General features: G+C 47.3%; 1 protein-coding gene across 1 annotated transcript in view; it reads left to right on the top strand.

Annotated features, from left to right (window-relative positions):
- The window catches only part of LOC133345827 (integrin alpha-8-like), a 126,482-nt gene that overhangs the window by 65,517 nt on the left and 39,190 nt on the right, over window positions 1–21,775 (top strand). The window contains exons 19-22 of the mRNA XM_061556844.1: window positions 556–623; window positions 3,052–3,196; window positions 12,371–12,463; window positions 16,941–17,020. Coding sequence (XP_061412828.1) covers window positions 556–623; window positions 3,052–3,196; window positions 12,371–12,463; window positions 16,941–17,020 — 386 coding nt within the window. The remainder of the gene's footprint in view (window positions 1–555; window positions 624–3,051; window positions 3,197–12,370; window positions 12,464–16,940; window positions 17,021–21,775) is intronic.

Genomic DNA, 21,775 nt, shown 5'->3' with positions numbered 1-21,775 from the left:
TCAGTTGACCTTGGTTTTGGTATCCTATGTGGTTTATTGCGAGGTGCAAAATATATATACAATTGCTCAGCTGTTGTCTTGTACAGCGTTGTGAGATGCAGCTTTGCATGAACGATGCTATATTACAATTCAACTATTGTTACCATGGGAATGTGGAATTTCCACAGTGAGCTCGGAATTGCTGGTGGAGATGAACGCCACTCTGATGCTCATTCTAACACTAAGTTTGAAAACTGAATGGAGCGGTTGTTAGCCTGCTCAGCGTTGCCTGTCTGTCCTCACTCAATTTAGAGTGACGTAGCTTTGTACAACGCCAATGGGGCATTGTAAGTAATCGTTGTTTTGTTGAGTTCTCTGACACGCGCCAAGACCCAATTAAACAGAATGTGGATGAGCACCTGATGCCCATAATGACGTCTAACATCCCTGCCTCGTCTCCCCATCAACACACACGCACAGTTAGCAACATTTCCCTCCGTCGTGTTGCCTTTAAAATTGATGATTGGTTTGTGACGACGATGATGATGACAGTGATGATGTTTGTCTCCTCCTCAGGCCTACATCTTGCTTGACTGTGGTGAGGACAATGTCTGCATCCCCAAGCTGAAGCTCTCGGTCACGTGGTGCGCTCACGCACTCACAGCCACACGCACGCACAACCACACTCACAGCCACACACTCTCTAAGCCACACGCACAAACAACCATACACACAGCCACACACACTCACAGCCACACGCACACACAGCCACACACACAGCCACACACGCTCTAAGCCACACACACAGCCACACACGCTCTCAGCCACACGCTCTCAGCCACACGCACACACAGCCACACACACAGCCACACACGCTCTCAGCTACACACACAGCCACACACGCTCTCAGCCACACGCTCTCAGCCACACGCACACACAGCCACACTCACAGCCACACACACTCTCAGCCACACGCACGCACAGCCACACACACAGCCACACACACTCACAGCTACACGCACACACAGCCACACACACAGCCACACACGCTCTCAGCCACACTCACATCCACACACGCTCTCAGCCACATACACAGCCACACACACTCACAGCCACACACACACACAGCCACACACACACACAACCACACACACAGCCACACACACTCTCAGCCACACGCACGCACAGCCACACTCACATGCTCCTTCGGGCCACCCAAGTTCACTTTCCTTAGTGGTGATCACTGATACGGTGGCCCTCTACATGCCAGCTCTACGGGACCCCCTCATCCAAGAGGAGCTTGAGCCAGGCCTGATGCCAACACCAGACAGTCAAACTCCTCTCATCTATCGATCGTTTCCCCAACAGTGGATCGTCCACGAGGGTTGACAGATCTGCTATGCCAGGAGTCGGCAACCAAAATAACAAGAAAGGCCATTTTTTTTTCGAATTCGGTTAAAACAACCCAATATCTCAAGAGCTGCAATGCACGTGAATACGAGACGGAGGTCTCCTTGCTAAGTCACGTGTCACGAAGCGGCCCTTCAAGAGCCGCGTGCAGCTCCAGAGGCGCAGGTTTGCCGACCCCTGCGCTGTGCCGTTACCATGAGGCTCCGACCATCATACATGTCCGACACGTGTTGTGAGACGGACGTCGCCCTACCAGACAGTGACACCACATTTCAAATCAATCGTGGCCCACGGATCATCCCCGATGTTCCGAGGGGTGAACTTTTCTTTTCACGTCCATTTCTCCCCTTCCTCTACACTCACAGACAAAAAGGAGATCTCATGCAGGAGATTGTGTGTTCAATCGATGCCATAAAAGTTGGGATTGAAAAATAAAGTCGAGCAAGTCAGCACAATTTTTATATACACTTTCTAAAATATGCTCAGCATGTGTTGGAGCAACACATGAAATCAGTAAATCACCACGGGTTACAGAGAAAAGAGGTTCTGGAGAGAAAATTCTGCTTGAAAAAGTGCAAATTCCTAAAGCCACGTGTGACCCGGTGGATGTCAGAGACGAATGCATCCTCAGAGTCTAGTCCAGCTTGCAGCTACCATGCAGTCCACTCGGAAGCTGAGGCTCTTCCCACTGTAGCTATGGAGGACTGAGGCGGCAGGAGATTTGTTATAGGGCGGCAGAGTGCTGACACTCACGCCTCGCAACAAGAACGGCCAGCGTTTGGTTCCCGACTCGGGCAGCCTTCCGTGTGGAGTCTGTACGTGCTCCCCCTGTACTACACGGGTTTCCTCCGGGTTGTCCGGGTTCCTCGCATAGCTAAGACAATACACAGCGTGTGACTGGGGGTTGGCTAAACATCCCGATGCTGATCAATTGCCCGCAAATGACACAAGCAGAGTCACAACATTGCCCCCTACTGCGGGACACTCTTGAAAAATAGCGTTGAGACTCCTGAGTGAGGCTTTCCTGGTGACACAAGTGGAACGATAATAATACAATTGTTTAACGCATAGACTTTCGTGACCAATATTATCTATGATAAAAAAAAAAATGGGTTATATCGCGTAAATACGAATGTGTCGTTAAACCCGCCAACACCCAACACAGCCAATTAGTAAGATTTGTCACGTAAACAAAACGTGCCAGTTAGTTACTACTTCAGCACACCGCTTGTGTGTTGGAAACTCCACAACATTATCATTTGAGTTCACGACGTTCTGCTGGTTATTGACTGTGTCGGGTGGTGGTGGGTTTACCAACACATTTATAACTATGCGATCTAACCCCCCCAAAAACAACCCCCTTTATTATCAATAATAAAATAACAACAATGATCAGATTCCCCATGAAGAGCCTTTGCCCCACCCGTCTGTGTAAGGGCACCTGGCTGACCGCTCGCAGTCCCCTACGTAAGTGGGGCAGCGAGCCCATTTATCTCCCTCGCCCCCAGCCCGTGAGCTCCATGTGCCGGGGCTTCCACACGCGGAATTTATGTATTTATGTGCCCCCCCCCACCTCCATTGCCGCTGCTCACACTCCATCCCCGAAAGGGGCACCTGGGCCGTCTGCGATGGTTTCTGAGCGAGTTTCCGTGCCCCCCCCAGGGACCGCAAGGCGCTGCTGGTGGGGGAGGAGAACCTGGTGACGCTGGCGCTCGTGGCACGGAACGCGGGCGAGGGCGCCTACGAGGCGGAGCTCGTCCTCGTGCTGCCCCCCGAGGCCGACTACGTGGGCATCGTCCGCAACGAGGTGAGGCCCCCACCTCCCCTTCCCTCGCTTCCCCTCCGCCCTGCCCCCCTCCCCTCGGCCTCCCTCCCCTCCACCCCCCCCCCCTCGTCCCCCCCCCGACTTGTACATGCGGCGCCCACCTCGTGGCCACGGCTCGTCACGGGAGGGCCTTGCTGATCGACGTCTCACCAGACGTAGATTTGCAAACTTCCACATGGGGGGGGGGGGGGGGGTTGGGTGGACCTGAAATGAAGTTTTTTTTTTTTTAAACAGGCCTCTACGTTAATAAAAAAAAACGTATTTTCTCTGGCAATGTCAACTCATTTTTGTGGCAATCATCTCCATCGCCCGCCCCGGTCCCACCCCTTCACTTGGAGCCACCACTACGGTTTCACATTAATCTTCTCTTGCTGTTGCTAGCAGGTGATAACAATGTGGGATTTTTACTTAAAGCTTTCGTGACTGCAGGAATTCAAATTCATAATTAATTTTAACCTATCTACGTGATTCATTATAAAAATTGCAAATTTTCCGATGATGCTGGATGTAATTACCAGCGAAACGTCGTACTCAAAAATTGTAAATGTTGTGGATTCACTCAACACACCGGCGGCGGGCTAAAGTAGTGAACTATTTGTCTTTTGTCAACGTGACACTTTTTACTGATTGGCCGTGTCGGGTGGTGGAGGGTTGCCACACATCTATAAATAACGCGATCTAACCCAAAAACCTTTATTATGAATAATATTGGTCGTGAAAGCCTGCTACGTGTTAAACTATCTACGTGACTTTACCGAAAGACACAAAGAAAATGTTGGATTTTGTAACGGCCACAGTTTTTTGTTCGCTGTCGGTGACAGTGAGAGAGACAATGATTCAGAGACGTAGGAAACTACAACAGTTGCCCCAGCTATGTGATCTTCTGTTGGGATGTTTGGCCAACAGTCTGTTGTGAAGAGTGCGAGGACACGCAGTGACATCCAGTCTCATTTGTTTAACCCCGAGGGAAGTCTGTGGAGATTCATTACCACTTCTGTAAGGAAAATTGGAATGCATGAAACTATAATAGAACAGTTATAATAATAATTACATTACGGTAACTATTGTTGAAACGGTTTTGTTACCTCGCATTTGTCAATGTGTTTGCAAGTTGTTTATTTGGATTTGGGCCGATACTGAAAGAAGATCGCACACACGGACAGATGACGGCACAGGTCTTTAAAGTCCACTCTGCTGAAGACTCGCGTCGGTCATTCCCCGTACAAATTGCCGTATGACTGGGGTCGCCAAATGCGTGTTTACACCGGCAAGAATTGAACGAAATAACGACTGGAGCATCTGTTTACCGCTGGTGAAGCAAAGCACCAAAACAGAGATGTGTTTTGCCCGTTTTGCGAAGCTGTGAATCTTGCCTGTTTGCTTTCATGAATTTAAGCGCAATGTCGCTTTGCGTGTCTCTCCGTCGATGCACTGATTCGTTGTTCAAGACTTTCGTATTAATTTGAGACGTTAGAAAATCATCAAGATCACGAGCTTAACCCACGCATTGTCCAGTGTCGCTTTTCGTCCAATTGTTGGCAAAATTCCCAGGATTTTTCCACGACCAATAATCCGGTGATGTGGTCTGGTTATTTTCGTCAAGGTGTCTGTCTGACCCAATTTCCTTTAAAAGAACAAATTTGACATCGAGGTAAATTCAATCAGTTGCTCTAAAAACGAATGCTGCGCAAAACCATAATTAACGCAAATAAACATTATACGGGCATCAAGAGCGATGACGAAGCAAGACATCGCATCGTAACATATTGGGCTGATGCACGTGCAAGTTTATTGTAAAAATTATTTACTCAGATTCATTTTAAATGGTTACAGTAACACAACAGTTTTTGAAAAATCTTCCACTACATCAATAGCCTCATTAAATGCAATGTGCTAGGTTATAATGAGTTATTCTTGTTATATTCTTGGTTCTTTCGGTAAAGTCACGTAGATAGAAAAATGATAATGATGTAAAATACAAATAATAGAAATTTAATAAATATATACATTTGTAAATTTAAAATCATAAAAGCAATTTATTATAAAAATATATATATATAAAAATGTGTTATATATCTACGTGACTTTACCGAAAGAACCAAGAATAGGAATTACTGCAGTCACGAAAGTTTCACGTCTGAGTTATTCTTTCTTATCTGCTCTCCTATGGAGAGGCAGGCAGCCACATGTGCACAGCAGACGTGGCGCTGTGTGCTGTGCTTTGCTGCTGCTCGACAGAGGCAGCAGGGCTCTTGGCGTGGCACGTAAATACCACGATACCCCACTGCAGGGTAATAGGACGTGGAGCTGCCATTTCGTATTTACAGTCGATTTGGCAGCTCACATCAACGGGTGCTGTGGTCCATCATGAACTTTCCTGAATCTGGTAACGGAAATATATCTGATTGCGTTTCATGATAATGCAACAAATGTCACTTTAATGAAGTCCGTGGTTGTGAACAGAAATGCCGCAGGCATCCCTGACGTGCGCTCTTTGCTCTTTCTCGGGGTTGCTGGATGTGTAGACCGTTTATTATACCTTTGGATGCATGCACAGAGTTTTGTAAGCATTCTCCCGAACCCAGTGAGAATTCTTAAACCAACGCAAAACAAAAGCAGATCGTGGACCCACTTGCATACGTTGGGTTGTGGTTCTGCTCACATAAACTTTTTCATAAAAACGACTTCCACTCGAATTATTGATCGGATGTTATGCACCGTTCTGGAGGGCAGATTTGGCAGAACCCGTGGTGCCGCCGTAAATGGCCACAAATCGCGATGCAAGGGTGGGGCATGTGGAGCATTCTGACACCAGGGTGAAAACCCCCCCGATAGATGTCCAATCAACCGTGCCCCCAACCAACACAAGACAAAGATCCCCCGTATAGCCTGAATAGACTTTTTGGGCCAAGTTTCGTTAGGGAGTAACACCTATGAAGACCAGCAAGGCACACGAGGGGGTAGGTGGCCAGCACCACTCCCGACTACCTTTGTCTCCCCAGTGGCGATGTTTACACACCGTAATTGGTACTCATCTGAGGCTGAGTCGACCTAGGGTAGGCCCAGGACCGGTTCAAATAATCATCACCGATGTTGGCCACGGGCGGGATTTGGACTTGGGTCGCTGGGTTCGTAAAGCAGCACGCTAACCGCTACACTTCCGCTCCCAAACCGCCACACACACAAACTCACACGTATACATTCGAGTACCTTTGTAGTAGTCAGAAGCGACCTGGCCACAAATGATAGCTCAACGAAGTGGCTTATTATCACGTGGAAATGCATAGCAGCCAAATACTCGAAACGCATTTTTCTAAATGTACAGGGAAAAACCAGAGGGCCGGGAAAAATATCCATGCGACCACGTGGAGAGACACGCACACTCCAAACATACAGGCATATAGGTTTAGTTCGATCCCACGACCTCTTGTATACCAGGCGAGGTAGTTAACATCTCGCCAACGTGGCGATAATGATTGCACTTTACTCAGTGAATGATTGATATCTCGAGCACTTTGGCAACTCTTGTCATTTACAACATTTAAAATGTGATCTCACTGTGCTAGACCAAGACACATTAAAGTCATAAACCTTGGTATTCAACGAATATGGTACCCAGTAATAAACTGAAGTTTGCCATGATTTCCATGTTGGATCATATAAATTCGAGTGCCCCCTGGTTCGGCTCACACGTGTTCACATTTGTGCACGTTATTGTAAAGATCTTCGAGACGGGCTAAAAAAAACAGTTTGAACGAAGAACAGGGCACGTGGTCTGGCAATGATGGCTCTTGTAATAAACCCGAGTATGATTACGTACACAATCCAGATATTTTGAGATATCCTGATTCCTTATTTTCTTTTCAAGTTATTAAACAAAGTCGTTTTTATTAAACACAGGCCGAGACAAAAACAAAGACACACAAATAAGTCAGTCTCTTGGCTGGGAAGTTTTTTTTGTGAGGATGAGATCGGAGGGGGTGGGGGGGAAACCGCAAGAGCGAGAGCTCGCGATGTGGATTGGTGCATGGAGGAGTGGCGAGGGAGCGTGCAGGGAGCACGCTGCCAACGCTGCCACCTCCGCCTCGTTGGTGCTGCGTTGCTCACGAGCGCCGTCGAGATCAGTGACGGGCAACGGCGGACGAGTCGGTGGGCCACGCAAGAGGCCCTCCTTGACCTCAGTGACACCGTCGCTCGTGCACTCACCGCGACCCCCGAGCATTACCACAGAGACACCGAGGCCAGGCGATCTACGAGGGGGGCTCCACGGGACGCAGATTGCCCACCGCTGGCATAGATGATGGTCACGTCGATCATCAACGTCACGCACTTGCCCGTTTTAGTTGTATGTGGGGTAGTCGAGTGTCGGTGAGCACCCGGTGCTGAGAACTCGGTGAGCTGAGTTGTATTCGAGTCCACGGCTAACATCGGTGGCGATTGAGATCCGTGCCACCGATCCGCCCTGACCAGCACGGTGAAGTATGGACAAACAACGCCCACGACTGAGAGAGCGTGGGGGAGGGCCTTCGTCCAGCTGTGGCGCTGAAGTGCATTCATGATGTGCCACTGTTGCATAATGACGTGCTATTTCTAGCCACGGTATTGTGCTAGGAAACACTGCAGAGGTATCCGGGTGCGTGGTGCTGGGACACGAGGCAAGGCCAGTCACAGCGCTGAGTCAACGCCACTGAGGTCCTGCAGGCAAATCTGAAGCTCCCTCCGGGGATGAGTTGAGATTCCCCACAGCTGTCGCTGATTTGTAACGACGACTACACAAACTAAACCCCTCGGTGCACGGGACGTTGCGCTGAACTTAGCGAAGTTCAGCTTCGGCGGAGATCATTTGGCAGTCACACGGAGCAAGTCGCTGTCCCACTGCCGCCGCCCGGGAGAGGTCACGTGGGGGGGGGGGGGGGGGGCTATAATCACGATGAATCGGCTCAAATGTATTCTTATGCCACTGACAACACGACATTAAACGTACATAATTAAAAAAATATAGTTTTCTCCAAACATATATATTTGTACAACACATTTCACTAGATATTCTACAAAAAACAACTAATCACGTTCATCAACATCACTGGTTTACAAGGGGTACATATATAACGGGCGGACCGCTTGGTCAGTGATCCTTCTGGAGTGCAATGGGAGACTGGTCCTGTGAACTGACCTCGGCATGAGACGGCTTCTCAGACGACAAACAGGAAACGAGCTCAAAAGCTGCGGTGATTTGTTATTATTTCTACTTAGAACTCGCAAGGTAACGAATGTCTTCCCATATCTCCAAACCTTACTATCATTTATGACGCTCGGGTCTTGCCAAGTTTGCAGTCGGGTGCGATGTTGCTATTGCTGTGATCCCAATCATGGCCCGATATAAATTGAAAACGAATTGCTTCTTGTGTTTAGTAATAGTAATCGGTTTTTACCCTTTTGTCTGGCACCAAAACTGACACCTTTATGCAAGGGATCATGTTTGCAATAACCACAACACAAGCAGTCAAAATGCAAACAAAAAGAGACAACTCTGATAATGATATGATATGTCCGTTTTTGGTGCCAGACAAAATGGTAAAAACCTAGTACTATATCTTGCTACTGGCACAGGAGGTCTCATGATGTAAATTGTTGTGTTTAGTTTGTTGTCCTTCCCCCGCACCTCCGATTAGCACGACTGGCTACTTAGGGTGCGTGCACGTGTGTGTTGAACTTCTTTTTCACCGTACGTAGCCAACCATACTAATCGGCGTGAAAGAAGTTCAACGTGCCTTCAATTGTGTAACTCGCAGGTGATTTGTCAGCATTGAGATGTTTTTCGCCAATACTGTTTACAGTGCCGTGTATGTATATTTAGCTATGGGAGGAAACCAGAGATCCCACAGGAAGCCCAGACAGAACAGGGAGAGAACATGCAATCTCCACGCAGCACAGCATCCCGAGTCGGGAGTCGAGCCCAGGCCCCTCACGCAATGACGTGAGGGAGCCTTGTGTCAGTCTGATGTAGAACACCGATCCTTGGCCTCGCGATGAACCCTGAAAGTTGCTGCGCTACCTGGTGCACGATGCCTGCAATCGCTGCTGGTGTCCGTTGCACCCGCTAATGGCGGCTAGTGATTGTTGTGATTACAGGGAACCGGATAGCTTCGCTGTTCGTGTAATTTCAATCGAGCCCCGTGCGTTTGGAGCCGATGTTCACATTCCCACAATTTCTGTCGGGAATTGCCAAAGTGCACCACTTCCTGCAAGAATTGAAGGCCCTGTCATGCGGGCAGGCAATTATGTACCAGGGTTGCGGCAAAATCCCATGTAACGAAGTTATGCTCAACTAAAATTGTGATAGAAAATATGTAAATTAAAATTGTTCCGGCTTTTTTGAAAGTACACTGTATAGCCCGGCTTAGTCCCGTGGCCCTCGCAAAAAAATAATTTTCAGAGCTCTCTCGCCTGGCTCACGAAAAGACAAAGACAGTGTCGAAAAAGACAATCACAAAGATTTAAATGTTGTTTCATGGGACCTCCTTTGCCAGTACCAAAATACGGGAATGAAATGTTATTGCCAAACATATATCAGTCCTCTTTGTCCACCCTCACTGTTCAGTGTCAACAATAGCCGCTCTCTCCGCGAGGACAAAACACGCCGATTGCTCCATTAATGTAATAATCCATCCCTCCCTCCTGCGGTAGGAAATAAATTTCAGCGGAGTGGTTAACGGAGTTCGGCGCGGCTCCGTGTGACCTCCGGGTGTGTAACTGCCCTCAGCTCTACGGCGCAGCTGTGCCTGCTGCAAGAGCAGCAGTTTCCTCTCCGTCCAGCCAAATCAGATGGCTCGCATGTTTATCATCCGTCTACTGTGCCCTCGTTTTCAACTAATGTGCCGCTAATGAAACCAAACATGAGCGCACAAGGGACTGCATTCTGTCTGCGCACGCGCACATGTCTAATGTTAGAAAATGAGAAAAACTTTATTAAAATAGATGGGAGGTCATAAAGTGCCAACGTGTATTGCCTAAAACAACTCTGTTCTTGAGACCGAATGGATCTCTAAATCCAATGGTATTTAGTAATGAGGGTAGCAGCATTGCTGTATATGATTACATTGTGCATTTAACATTTTTCCCCGTACCACTAACAGGCCAAATACAATTTTAACTGCAGTCATCATCTTATAGCCAGACTGAACTTTTCACAGCCTGCCTGATTTAGGCCACTATAAAGTAATTGTAAGAGCTTGAGATATGTGTTTTCGCAGAAAATAAAAGTTTAAATAGGTGGGGGGGGGATACAGAATTTATGACGATAGTCTGGCTGAAAAGAGAAAAGACGAGGAATGACTTCCCGCGTGGGAGATGTTCTGCCCTCTCTCGTCTCGCGGCTCTGGCTGCCGCGATAAGGGAGACGTGAGCTCCACTTGTGAGGCCGCGTTGCTTACGATCCTTCGTTTATGTGTAAAAATGACCCTTTTGCACGTTCGTATTAAAAACATGTCCTTTTGACAGTTATTTGGCCGGTGATATTTCAAAAGTGGTCCTGGCATCTGGCGGCCCACAATTACTCGGGGCACGAGCAGAGAACGTCCCTCCAAGACACCCAAGCCGCCTCTCATCGGGAATCCTCCACACTTGGGAACAAATAAACAACCGTCCGCTCGTATGATGTGAACATCGGAGAGTGTGCTTGGGGTTATTACATCCAGTGCTGGGTGCCACTGCTCCACTGGAAGTGTATCATCCACACTAACAGTGCCCCGCCATTTGACTCTTTGTCTTCCTCTTGGTTGCTGACCTCTGGGCCGCCACTCCGATGCCCGAACGTGTGGCGGAGATAAAATAACCTTTAGTAGTAGGTTTTTACCCTTTCAACTGGTACAAAAACTGACACCTTTATACAAGGCATCATGTTTGCAATAACCACAACACAAGCAGTCAAAATGCAAACAAAAAGAAACATAATGATGATATGCATATCATCATTATCATCATCAGAGTTGTTTATGCATATCATCATTATCATCATCAGAGTTGTTTCTTTTTGTTTGCATTTTGACTGCTTGTGTTGTGGTTATTGCAAACATGATGCCTTGTATAAAGGTGTCAGTTTTTGTACCAGTTGAAATTATAAAAACCTATTACTATATTTTGCCACTGGTAAAGGAGGTCTCATAGTGTAAAATAACCTTTGTGAGTTGCAAAGTGTCGCACGGCTGCACCGAAGGGTCCGGTGCAGCGTGAAGCGACTGTGAAATAGAGATTCATAGCTTATCGGGTTCTTCCAGATAAATAAAGATTCTGATTCTCATTCGCCTCGCCAAAGGGAAGTGTGTGATTGTTGCTGAGCTGGGTAACTTTTATGCGTTTGTGTTTTCTGCGCGTCTTATTTTGACTTTCTGCTGAATCGTACGTCATGGTGCCGTTTGCATTCTAACGCTGTTCCACGATTTCACGTATTGTCGTGTATAGTATTCCATGGTTGCTCACGAACTTGCCATCCGCGATTTTTGGCTGTCTGGAACTCTACACGACTGCATCGAGTGAGAGAGAGAGAGATAGAATGTGATGCGACAAAGTGATGAGATAGATTGAATGAGATAAAGTGATGGGAGAGAATGTGATGTGATAAAGTTATGATATGTATTATTTAAGTATGTATTTGTTTATTTAAGGCCATTATCATTGTCTGTGAAATTTACTATTCGTGAGCATCTCTGGAACATATCCCTCGCGAATAACGAGGGAATGCTGTATGTCGGTGCAATGTGAATGCGCGGTGTTGGTATGACTTACTGTTGTACTCGTACGCGTACAAATAAATAGCTGGCCACACCCTGCTGATGAGACTCGGAAAGTCGATGCCAGTCTGGGTTTTGCAGCTTGAACTAATTTTGACAAAAAACAGTCCTCCTACATTGGTCGATAAAACTAAATATGACAAATTTTTCCCCAGTCAAACAGAGCCGTGCGTATTGATACAATAAACAATAATAATGCATGTGCCTGGTGAAAAAAAAAACCAAATCATAAAAAGCAGTTGTATTTCAAACACAACTTGCTGTTAAAACAAACAATTCCCCGAGCATGTGGCGGTGGCGGCGTCGTCTGTAACCCTGCTGCCTGGTCTTCCCCCCCCACACCCCATCGCCCCCTGACGCCGCACAGTCGCTGACTTTGCTGAGCTGCTCCTACAAGGCTGAGAATGCATCCCGGAGCGTTCTGTGCGACCTGGGCAACCCCATGGCCGGCCAGAGCAGCGTAAGTATCGCCGCAGCACGCGTTCGCCCACGGCTCACCTCTGGATTTATCACCTCAGCCTTAATCCCAAGCTCTCCTCCCAATACTCCCACAGCCTTAATCCGCAGCCATCCATCACGCCTAGAACTACTTCCTGCCCTCACACCGAGCCTCGACACCAAGACCTTATTTATTTTATTCACAATTTCATGCTCAAATCACTTTCTCGCGGACTCTAATCCCAGCGCTGAATCCCGGGCCTTGACACCAAGTTTTTCCCACCTCGAACTCCCTGCCCTGGTAAGCGATGTGTGCCATTGGAGCAGCAGAATAGACTCGGAGAAGCATTTTTTTAATTGTTCCAACGCTTCTTTTACGCTTTTATTTTTCGCCAGAGAGTGGCCGGGTGATTGGCCGCTCGCTGTCACAATCAGATTAACCGTGTTTACTGAACAAAATTCTTTGCTTACTCGATGGATCTCTGCACTCTATATGGGGTGCATCCTACTCTGCTACAGCCATATGTTCCACGTCTCACTGTGCGTGCTCTGCTGGCGTGTAGCAAGGAAATCCGCTATTGACAGCATGTAAAACATTGTTATGGGACTATTCATCACAGTCCTACTGCTCTTTATAGTTTACGCTTCACCCACCCTGCATGCAGCAGGGTGGCGCAGTGGTAACACCCGTGCCTCAGAGCAAGTAAGGGTCTGGGTTCGATTCCTGACTCGGGTGCCTTTGTGGGGTGTGTGAGTTCTCTCTCCCCCTGTTCTGCACGAGGTTTCTCCGAGTTCTCCAGTTTCCTCCTATAGAAATCAAACATACATTTCGACTGGTGTTGCCCAAACACTCACAACGCTGGTAAAATTATCCGCAAGTTACTCAATTTGGATTGCACACAGCCAGCCAGCCACAACAGCAGTAGCATCGTACAAACTTGGCAGGACCCTCCTGAAACAGAGCCTCGAGTCTCGGGTGAGGCTCCACGTGGCAAGCGAACGTGACGAGTGACGCCGTGATGCAAATGCGATTCACGCCTTGCCCCGCTACAGTAGTTCAGACGCAGTTCAGACGCAGGCGGGGGGGATTGAGCATTCGCCGTTGTCACAGAGGAGGGGAATTGAAGTGCTCCGCCACTGTTCCAGACTCACAGGGACGATGACGAAGGCAAGCCGACCACAGACGAGGAAATAAAACTGAAACTTTTAAGATAATATTTTTTTTCAATCCAGGGATTGCTCCACATTTAAGGGTCGGTGGCAAACGTCACTTTGCCAAAGAGCCATCGTACATACAGCATAGGAAGTGTGGCCAATATTCCAGTAAACAACTCGGCAAGTTTCGACTGCTGTGATTTTCACTCACCCGCCCGTGCTGTTTTCGTTTACTAACTCAAGCTCATGGGCATGCTAATTTATCCAGCCCCCACCGGTCCCTGCACGCCACAAACTCTCCCCCTCTCCCCCCCGTGAACTCCTGCAGCCACGACTCTACACCCCCCCCCCTCCCGTGCCTATTTAAAGCCACAACAGCCGATCATTATTTCTCACCTGATGACGGACGCTTGTGTTGCGACCGAAACGTCGTGTTATTTTATTATTATTTTTCATCCACGTGACTTTACCGAAAGAACGGGAGAGTATGAACAACGGGATTTGAGATGAAAGAGCTCCGGGGGGGGGGGGGGGGGGGCGATTTGGCAGCGCGTCATCGCCAGGTCTCCTGCAGCCTCCGTGACGCAGCCACCACTGGGGCTCCTCGTTGGCACCTCGCAGAGGACAATACTTCCTGTCCCGAAGAGCGGACTGCCTTGTTCTGTGGGAGACGGAGCCTTCTGCAGCCAGGCGATTGTGGAATCCCTCACTCGGTGGCGAGATGTTAACTAACTCGCCTGGTATGCAGGAGGTCGTGGGCTCCATTCCAACCCTGACGCCTGCTGCATATTTGGAGTTTGCGTGTCTCACTCTCTGTGGTCGTGTGGATTTTTCTCTGGGTCCTTTTTCCATCCACATTTAGAATCAACATCACGCGATTAGAGCATTTGGCTGCTACTCGACGTGATGAGCTACTTTGTTGAACTATCATTTGTGGCCAGGTCGCTTCTGAAAAAGAGGGATATAGTTCAGTAGGCGGCCTTACCTGGCTAAATACAAATTTGTTTAAAATTAAAAAGAGATTAGTTTCGTGTCGGTCCATTAGATATTCTAAGTCTGCTTCACTCGTGTTTTAATCACGTCTTAAAACGCACCTATTTGTACAGGCTTTGCCTGTAACTTAAGATTTGAAAACCACGTATTTCATCGCTTTTATCATAGTTTTTATTTAATTTTATACGAATGTCGGGTGTAGTCGTTGATATGGTTATTAACAGCTTTCTAATTCGCTTAGATTCAATCTATACTTGTGAGTGTAGTTGTATCTCTATGTACAGCGCTTTGAGACACTTTAATATGAAAGACGCTTTGTAAAATAGAGGTTATTATCATGATTATTATTATCCACACTCGGGCAGTCACAGATGTAGGCTTATCGGACAAAAGTTCCTCTTCAAGGCCGCATTCAATAGAACATACTTAGTCGTGATTTTTGTCAAGTTTAATATGCATGTGTGTCTTGCATGTTAAATACTAATAATATGAATGTTTGAGTTTCATATAGCGTCGTGGTTCATACAAATTTCATCTCACAATCGCTGAGGAACCACAGGGAGCGAGGCAGCCAGGCGGTGAGCCGGTGCAAGAAAAAAACGGCCCAAGCTCTGCAGTTCTCTCTATATGAAGACATTTTCAGCCAGATAATGAGTGTTCATACGTGTGGGAGGAAACCGGAGAGGGCAGCTACTCTATCCCACACAAATGACATTAATCCGCACTTTGCTCTACCAGCGATCCAGGGTACGGCACCCCCTCGATGCCCACAGAAAGGGAGTTTCGCACCATCTGTGCGGTGATCCACCTACCCTCGCTGCTGCCTCCACAGCGCCGGTAAACGTCTGTGCAGACCCAGCACGGCGCACACGTGAGGAGTGTCACGGTGCGTCGACCCATCGATCGGTAGCGATGCTTAAAACTCAGGATGGCATTCATTGCACCGCGTGTGGAGAACGTCTCTACTTTTCAATGGTGTGCCTATTATATGACGTTACATTTAGGCTAACGGAATCTGTTGCAACATTGAGACAGAAAACTAAATTCAAATGAGAAAGTAAAATCTAGAGACAAAACTTTTGTTATCAAATCCAGGCCTAGAATGGTGACTTCATCAATTCGCTGGGTGAATTGGTGAACCCCGATTATTTTACTTGCATGCTCTTCAAAAGTGCAGGTGTTTCTGAATAATGGAGACTTCTCCCGGAAAGCCAGTCGATTTGTCAACGCGGCCCAAAGTTGAGACTTTGAAAACGAAACATGAATTGAGCACGAAATGTTCGTGAAGTGAAGACCACCGGGCGACAAACCTAAACTAAACTATTTTTTTTTATTTTACCAGGTAAGGTCCACTCAGCTGTTTTTCAGAAGCGACCTGGCCACAAACGATCACCCAGTGAAGTGGCTTATCGCCACGTGGAAATGTATTGCAGCCAAGTACTCAAAACGCGTGATGTTGATTCTAAATGTGGAGGGGAAAAACCGGGGGACCCGGAGACAAATCCACAACGGGGGGGGGGGGGGGGAACATACAAAGTCCAAAATATACATGCACCGTCAGGGTCAACATCGAACCGGCGACCTCCTGCATAGCAGGCGAGGCAGTCAACATCTCCCCAGCCACCGTGGCGCCCCCTAACCCCCGCGTCGGACTGAGACGAGGGCACCCGGAGAGGCGCCGCGTGGAGGAGGGGCCACCCGCACGTGGGGCCGTGCCTCTGCTCGCCGTCTCCTCTCTCCACGGGAAATCACAAGCGGCTGCCTCGTGGCAGGAAATTGGCTCGCGGCTGACCCCGCTCAATCGCAGGAGACGTCAATCCCAGAGGCAGGGCCGACATGTAATCGAATGTGCGAGCAATAACAACGCGGTAATACCTTAATGGCTTCGTTTACAGTAGGACTTATCCCATGTTTACCTAAGGGGCCGTCCATAAATGACGTCACGCACCTGGGGGGGGGGGGGTCAGACATTTGTGACGAGGGGGGGGGGTGAGAAATGTGACGTCACATCAAAATGCGCAACTTTAAATAAATATAGACAACACGTTCTACTTAATTAAATAGACTTTTTAATGAATGTTTTCTCCTACAACATCAGAGTGCAGCGCCACATTAAATACGCACTACAATGACAATAGTTTAAAGCGATTTGAAGCATGTTTTATATTTGGGGGGGGGGGGGGCAGAGCTTTGTGACGTCATATTTGAGGGGGGGGGTCTGGCTTTTTGTGACGCCGTGTGACGAAGGAGGGGGGGGTCAAAAATCGTCAAAAATCGCGTGACGTCATTTATGGACGGCCCCTAACCGCCGCTACCCTCCTCCCCCCGTGTCCCTTCCCATCGTGCTGCAGATAGCGCTGGGCCTGCGATTCAGCGTCAAGCGGCTGGAGCAAGCGGGGCCCAACGTCACGTTCGAGGTGCACGTCAGGAGGTGGGAGCCATTGTGACGCGCAGCGGAGCACGCGCGTGCTGCGCGCACGTGACCGGACGTGCACGCTGGGAGACACGGGCGGGCAGGGTGGGGGGGTGCCCGTTGTTTAAGTGGCCAAGAGCCCGAAAGGTAGCTTGGATATGTGGGAAGCGTAATTGAATTACACTCACCGAGGTTAAGAACCAGGCGACATTATAGACTGCCAGTTCGCTCGCTGAGGTTAAGAACCAGGCTACAGTCTATATTATAGACTGCCAGTACACTCACCCATATTAATAACCATTGCTAAAGTCTACATTATAGACTGCAAGTACACTCACTCAGGTTAATAACCAGGCTACAGTCTACATTATAGACTGCCAGTACACTCACCCAGCTTTATAACCATTGCTAAAGTCTACATTATAGACTGCCAGTACACTCACTCAGGTTAATAACCAGGCTACAGTATACATTATAGACTGCCAGTACGCTCACCCAGCTTAATAACCAGCCTACAGTCTACATTATAGATGCCAGTACACTCACTCCGATTAAGAACCAGGCTACTGCAGTCGACATTCGCATTTTTTTTCACTTTATTTATTATTATTTTTATTCACTTCATTTTGTATTATTATGTTTCTATCTACGTGACTTTACCGAAAGAACCAAATAATAATAATTGAATTATTGCAATTCAAATACACAGACGAAAGTACAAAGGTCTCTTTCACAATGGGGGGGGGGGGGGGGGAAATCAAATAAAACAACATTTTAGCCGCTAAGCCCATGGGTCTTACAAATCTGGTTGTGAGTGTAACTGCTAGATTTAGGTTATGAAATAAAGTCGCAGCTACGTCCTCTCGGGAATGATGCGGGTTCCTAAACATCCGCTTTACTGCACACGGCACGCTTTTAATATTTCTTGTTTGCAGAAATTACAGTGTATTTGTTATTGGTGGGAAACCAGCGGATTTGCTAATGCCCTGAGAAAACGCCACTTCCTTTACATATTGTAAGTTTTGATATGTAGCTGCAGGAGACGATTTTCCAAGCCTCTTTTGGAAATCAAAATGAGTCTGATTTTCGTTGACAATCACACTCGGGGGCTTGCGTTGTTCGGCGACATTCCAGGACTAAATCACGTGGCCCGTCCTGTCGCAAAATAATCACCAAGTCCGTTTTGCAATATAAGTGACGAAATAAGGAGACTGCATCTTCCCATATCTGTCTCTCCACATTAGGAAAGAAAAGTATGGATTTGTTTTCACACATACCTTCAGCCGCACGGCTTTCTGGGAGTGCTGTATTAAATCAATGCTGAAAGAATGCAATCTCAGATGACGGAATCTGTAAATATATGTTCTATATCTTCATGTGGAGAGACATAGAGAAAGGAGGCAGACATTGTGCTTATTGATTTGGCAATACGGTGTACTAAAACTATTTACAATAAATTTTTTACCAGGTTAAGGCCCACTGAGCTATGTAGCTCTTTTTCAGAAGCGATCTGACCACAAATGATAACTCAACGACGTGTCTTGTCACGTGGAAATCTACAGCAGTCATACGCTAAACGCACGTTTATAAACGTTGAGGGAAAAAAACGGAGGACCCGGAGAAAAATCCACGGAACCATGGGGAGAGAGAACAGGCAAACTCCAAATATACAGGCATCGTCAGGGTCGGGATCTAACCCATGACCTCCTGTATACCACGCGAGATCATTAACATCTCGCCATTGAAAATACCAATTGCATTTGTAACGCAATGCGGATGACGTCCCGACACACAGAATATTCCTTTTGATATGACTCGAGTTGGCAGCAGAGGAATAACACACTGATTACACTTTTCAGCTGTTAAGCCAAAATACAAAAATAAATGAACCACGTCCACATGGAAGTGTTGTCAGCAGTGGGTACGTTTAACTCGAGACCCTCTCCCGCACGCAGGGCCCTGTTTGTTATTTCTAGCTGCTGGTGCCGCAAGTCTCCAAGCCATAGCCTCCATTCTGTGCTTCGGAATCAAAGTTTCTCGCGGCGGCGGCTCCGTTGTCCTGCGGCTAAATAAACTCGCCACTCGCCACTCACCGCACTCTGAGACATGTTTGATGTTGATGAAGATTGCTAAGTTCACGTGTACACTTTAGATGCTCCCCTTGGTGAGATGTTTTCTCCCTCGTCTGGTATGAAAGATGTGGTGGGTTCGATCACGAGCCGAACGCCTGTATATTTGGAGTGGTCATGTGTATTTTTTCCTGGTTATTTACCTCAACACATTTAGAATCAAAATGCGTTGAGTTTATTTGGCTGCTTAAAATTTCCACATGATAAGCCACTTTTGTTGAGCTATCATTTTTGGTCAGGTCGCTTCTGAAAAATAGAGCTATTACCTCATTGATGCTGAGGCTGCCTAGCAGATGCCCATACCAGCTGCTTTTACACACGATTATCTTTGTTATCTTCGTCACAATATGATACCTACTGCAATGTATTTGCATTGACATTAGCACGAGAGTTACCGGACTCGGCACATAAGTGATGCAGCTTGAATTTTAAATGGTTTCCCTTTAGTTTAAATGTACACGTGTGGAAGATGGAGGCCCAACTTAAGCATCCCGAGGGGGCATCGTTCGGCTCCTTGTGGTGGACTGATGGCCTCGAGGAAATTGAGGTGGAACTGCTCCCAGATTTACACACAGATGAATTCCGCCATTTGTGGGGATTGCATTCGGCTGAATGCATTCCCCACAGAGGGAGGGAGGAGTTAGAATGGAGCTGGGACACGGCCTGAAACTTTGGAGTGACCGTCAGTTTATGGTGTGAGTTTCTCTACGTGAAAATGCCGAATCCTGAACGCGGTGAGAGGCGATTGAGAGGCTCCTCTATTCTGACAAAATGAGTTCTAAATCCCCCCCCCCCCCCCCAGAATGAAGTGCGTCACGGCAAAAAGCCATCGATGCAGCCACTGCGGCGATGGTTTTTACGTTGGGCCTTTAGGTGAACATTCCACGGTTGAAGTAGATGGTCGTGGTTTGGGATGGTCGTCCACTGGCCTCACACTGAGCCCGCACACCTCAGACCTCAGTGGTCGATTGTAGCAACAGTTGCAGGATGGCAACTTGTGTTGCTATCAGTGGCATTGGTTGCGATGACCTCGTGACCCTGTCCATGTTTATTTAGATACAAGTCGTAAACGGTAGCGGCCTAGCGTTTGCTGATAGGATCATGCGCTGTGGGAGGTGAATTACCCGGTTCGCTGATGATGGTTGTGTATTTGCCATTGTACAACGTTCCGATGACCCTGCTCAATAAGTGAAAGCAGTCCGCTGTTGTTGGTGGCCAACACTTTTTTTTCTTCCCAAAAAGGTTTTTTTGGGTGTTCTCCAGTCATCAACGTGGGCTCGACGAGATGTCTCTGCCTCGTCTCTAAAATAATTTAGAATTCAATCAGTCGGTCAAGCTTCAGTCAACCGTTGGGGTTCATTTCATCTCCTGGTTAAATAACGACGCTTGCGTCCTATCCATGCGTGTTGGTCGCAATGTTTGGTGATGCAGCCGCGTTGGCAGTGGAACACTTAATTAAAATAAATTCGACACATTCGTCAATAATACTTTGGCATTAAAATAAAATAAAAACTATATCATAGGTGACGATTTGGGCAAAGGGCCCCCTTCTTCGGAGCTGATCGTGGATGTTTTGAGTTAAATTTTGACTTAAAACTTTCGTGACTGCAGGAATTCACATTCTTTGGTTCTTTCGGTAACGTGGATAGAAAAAATAATAATAAAGTGAATAAAATAAAATATAAATAATAATAAAAAAAATGTAGGTGTTGAGTTGTTTATATTTATTCGGGAGGGGTGCAGTGGTGCTCCCTGCTGTGGCTTTCCAAGCCTCCTCCCAATTCACTCGCCGGGACTCATGGAAGCACCGAGTCGTTTACGAAGCGCAAGAGCTATTCCGCACGCGCTGCAGCCGCTCCCATCTCTGTAGATTTCATCCCGCAGCTTTGCACGGCCCAGTCCGCACTTTGCAGAATGATTTCCCCGCTTTGCAGAAAGGGTCTGCAAGGAGGCTGTGAGCCGTGTGAATCAGTTGACACGTGTGTGTGTGTAATGTGTGTGTGTGTAATGTGTGTGTGTGTAATGTGTGTGTGTGTAATGTGTGTGTGTGTAATGTGTGTGTGTGTAATGTGTGTGTGTATAATGTGTGTGTGTGTAATGTGTGTGTGTGTAATGTGTGTGTGTGTAATGTGTGTGTGTGTAATGTGTGTGTGTGTAATGTGTGTGTGTGTAATGTGTGTGTGTGTAATGTGTGTGTGTGTAATGTGTGTGTGTGTAATGTGTGTGTGTGTAATGTGTGTGTGTGTAATGTGTGTGTGTGTAATGTGTGTGTGTGTAATGTGTGTGTGTGTAATGTGTGTGTGTGTAATGTGTGTGTGTGTAATGTGTGTGTGTGTAATGTGTGTGTGTGTAATGTGTGTGTGTGTAATGTGTGTGTGTGTAATGTGTGTGTGTGTAATGTGTGTGTGTGTAATGTGTGTGTGTGTAATGTGTGTGTGTGTAATGTGTGTGTGTGTAATGTGTGTGTGTGTAATGTGTGTGTGTAATGTGTGTGTGTGTAATGTGTGTGTGTGTAATGTGTGTGTGTGTAATGTGTGTGTGTGTAATGTGTGTGTGTGTAATGTGTGTGTGTGTAATGTGTGTGTGTGTAATGTGTGTGTGTGTAATGTGTGTGTGTGTAATGTGTGTGTGTGTAATGTGTGTG

This window comes from Lethenteron reissneri, chromosome 23, assembly GCF_015708825.2.
Source record: "Lethenteron reissneri isolate LAM-NWPU_2019-01 chromosome 23, ASM1570882v1, whole genome shotgun sequence".
NCBI lineage: Eukaryota > Metazoa > Chordata > Hyperoartia > Petromyzontiformes > Petromyzontidae > Lethenteron > Lethenteron reissneri.
The sequence above is the reverse complement of the archived record's forward strand: the minus strand, read 5'-3'. Positions and strand labels throughout refer to the sequence as shown.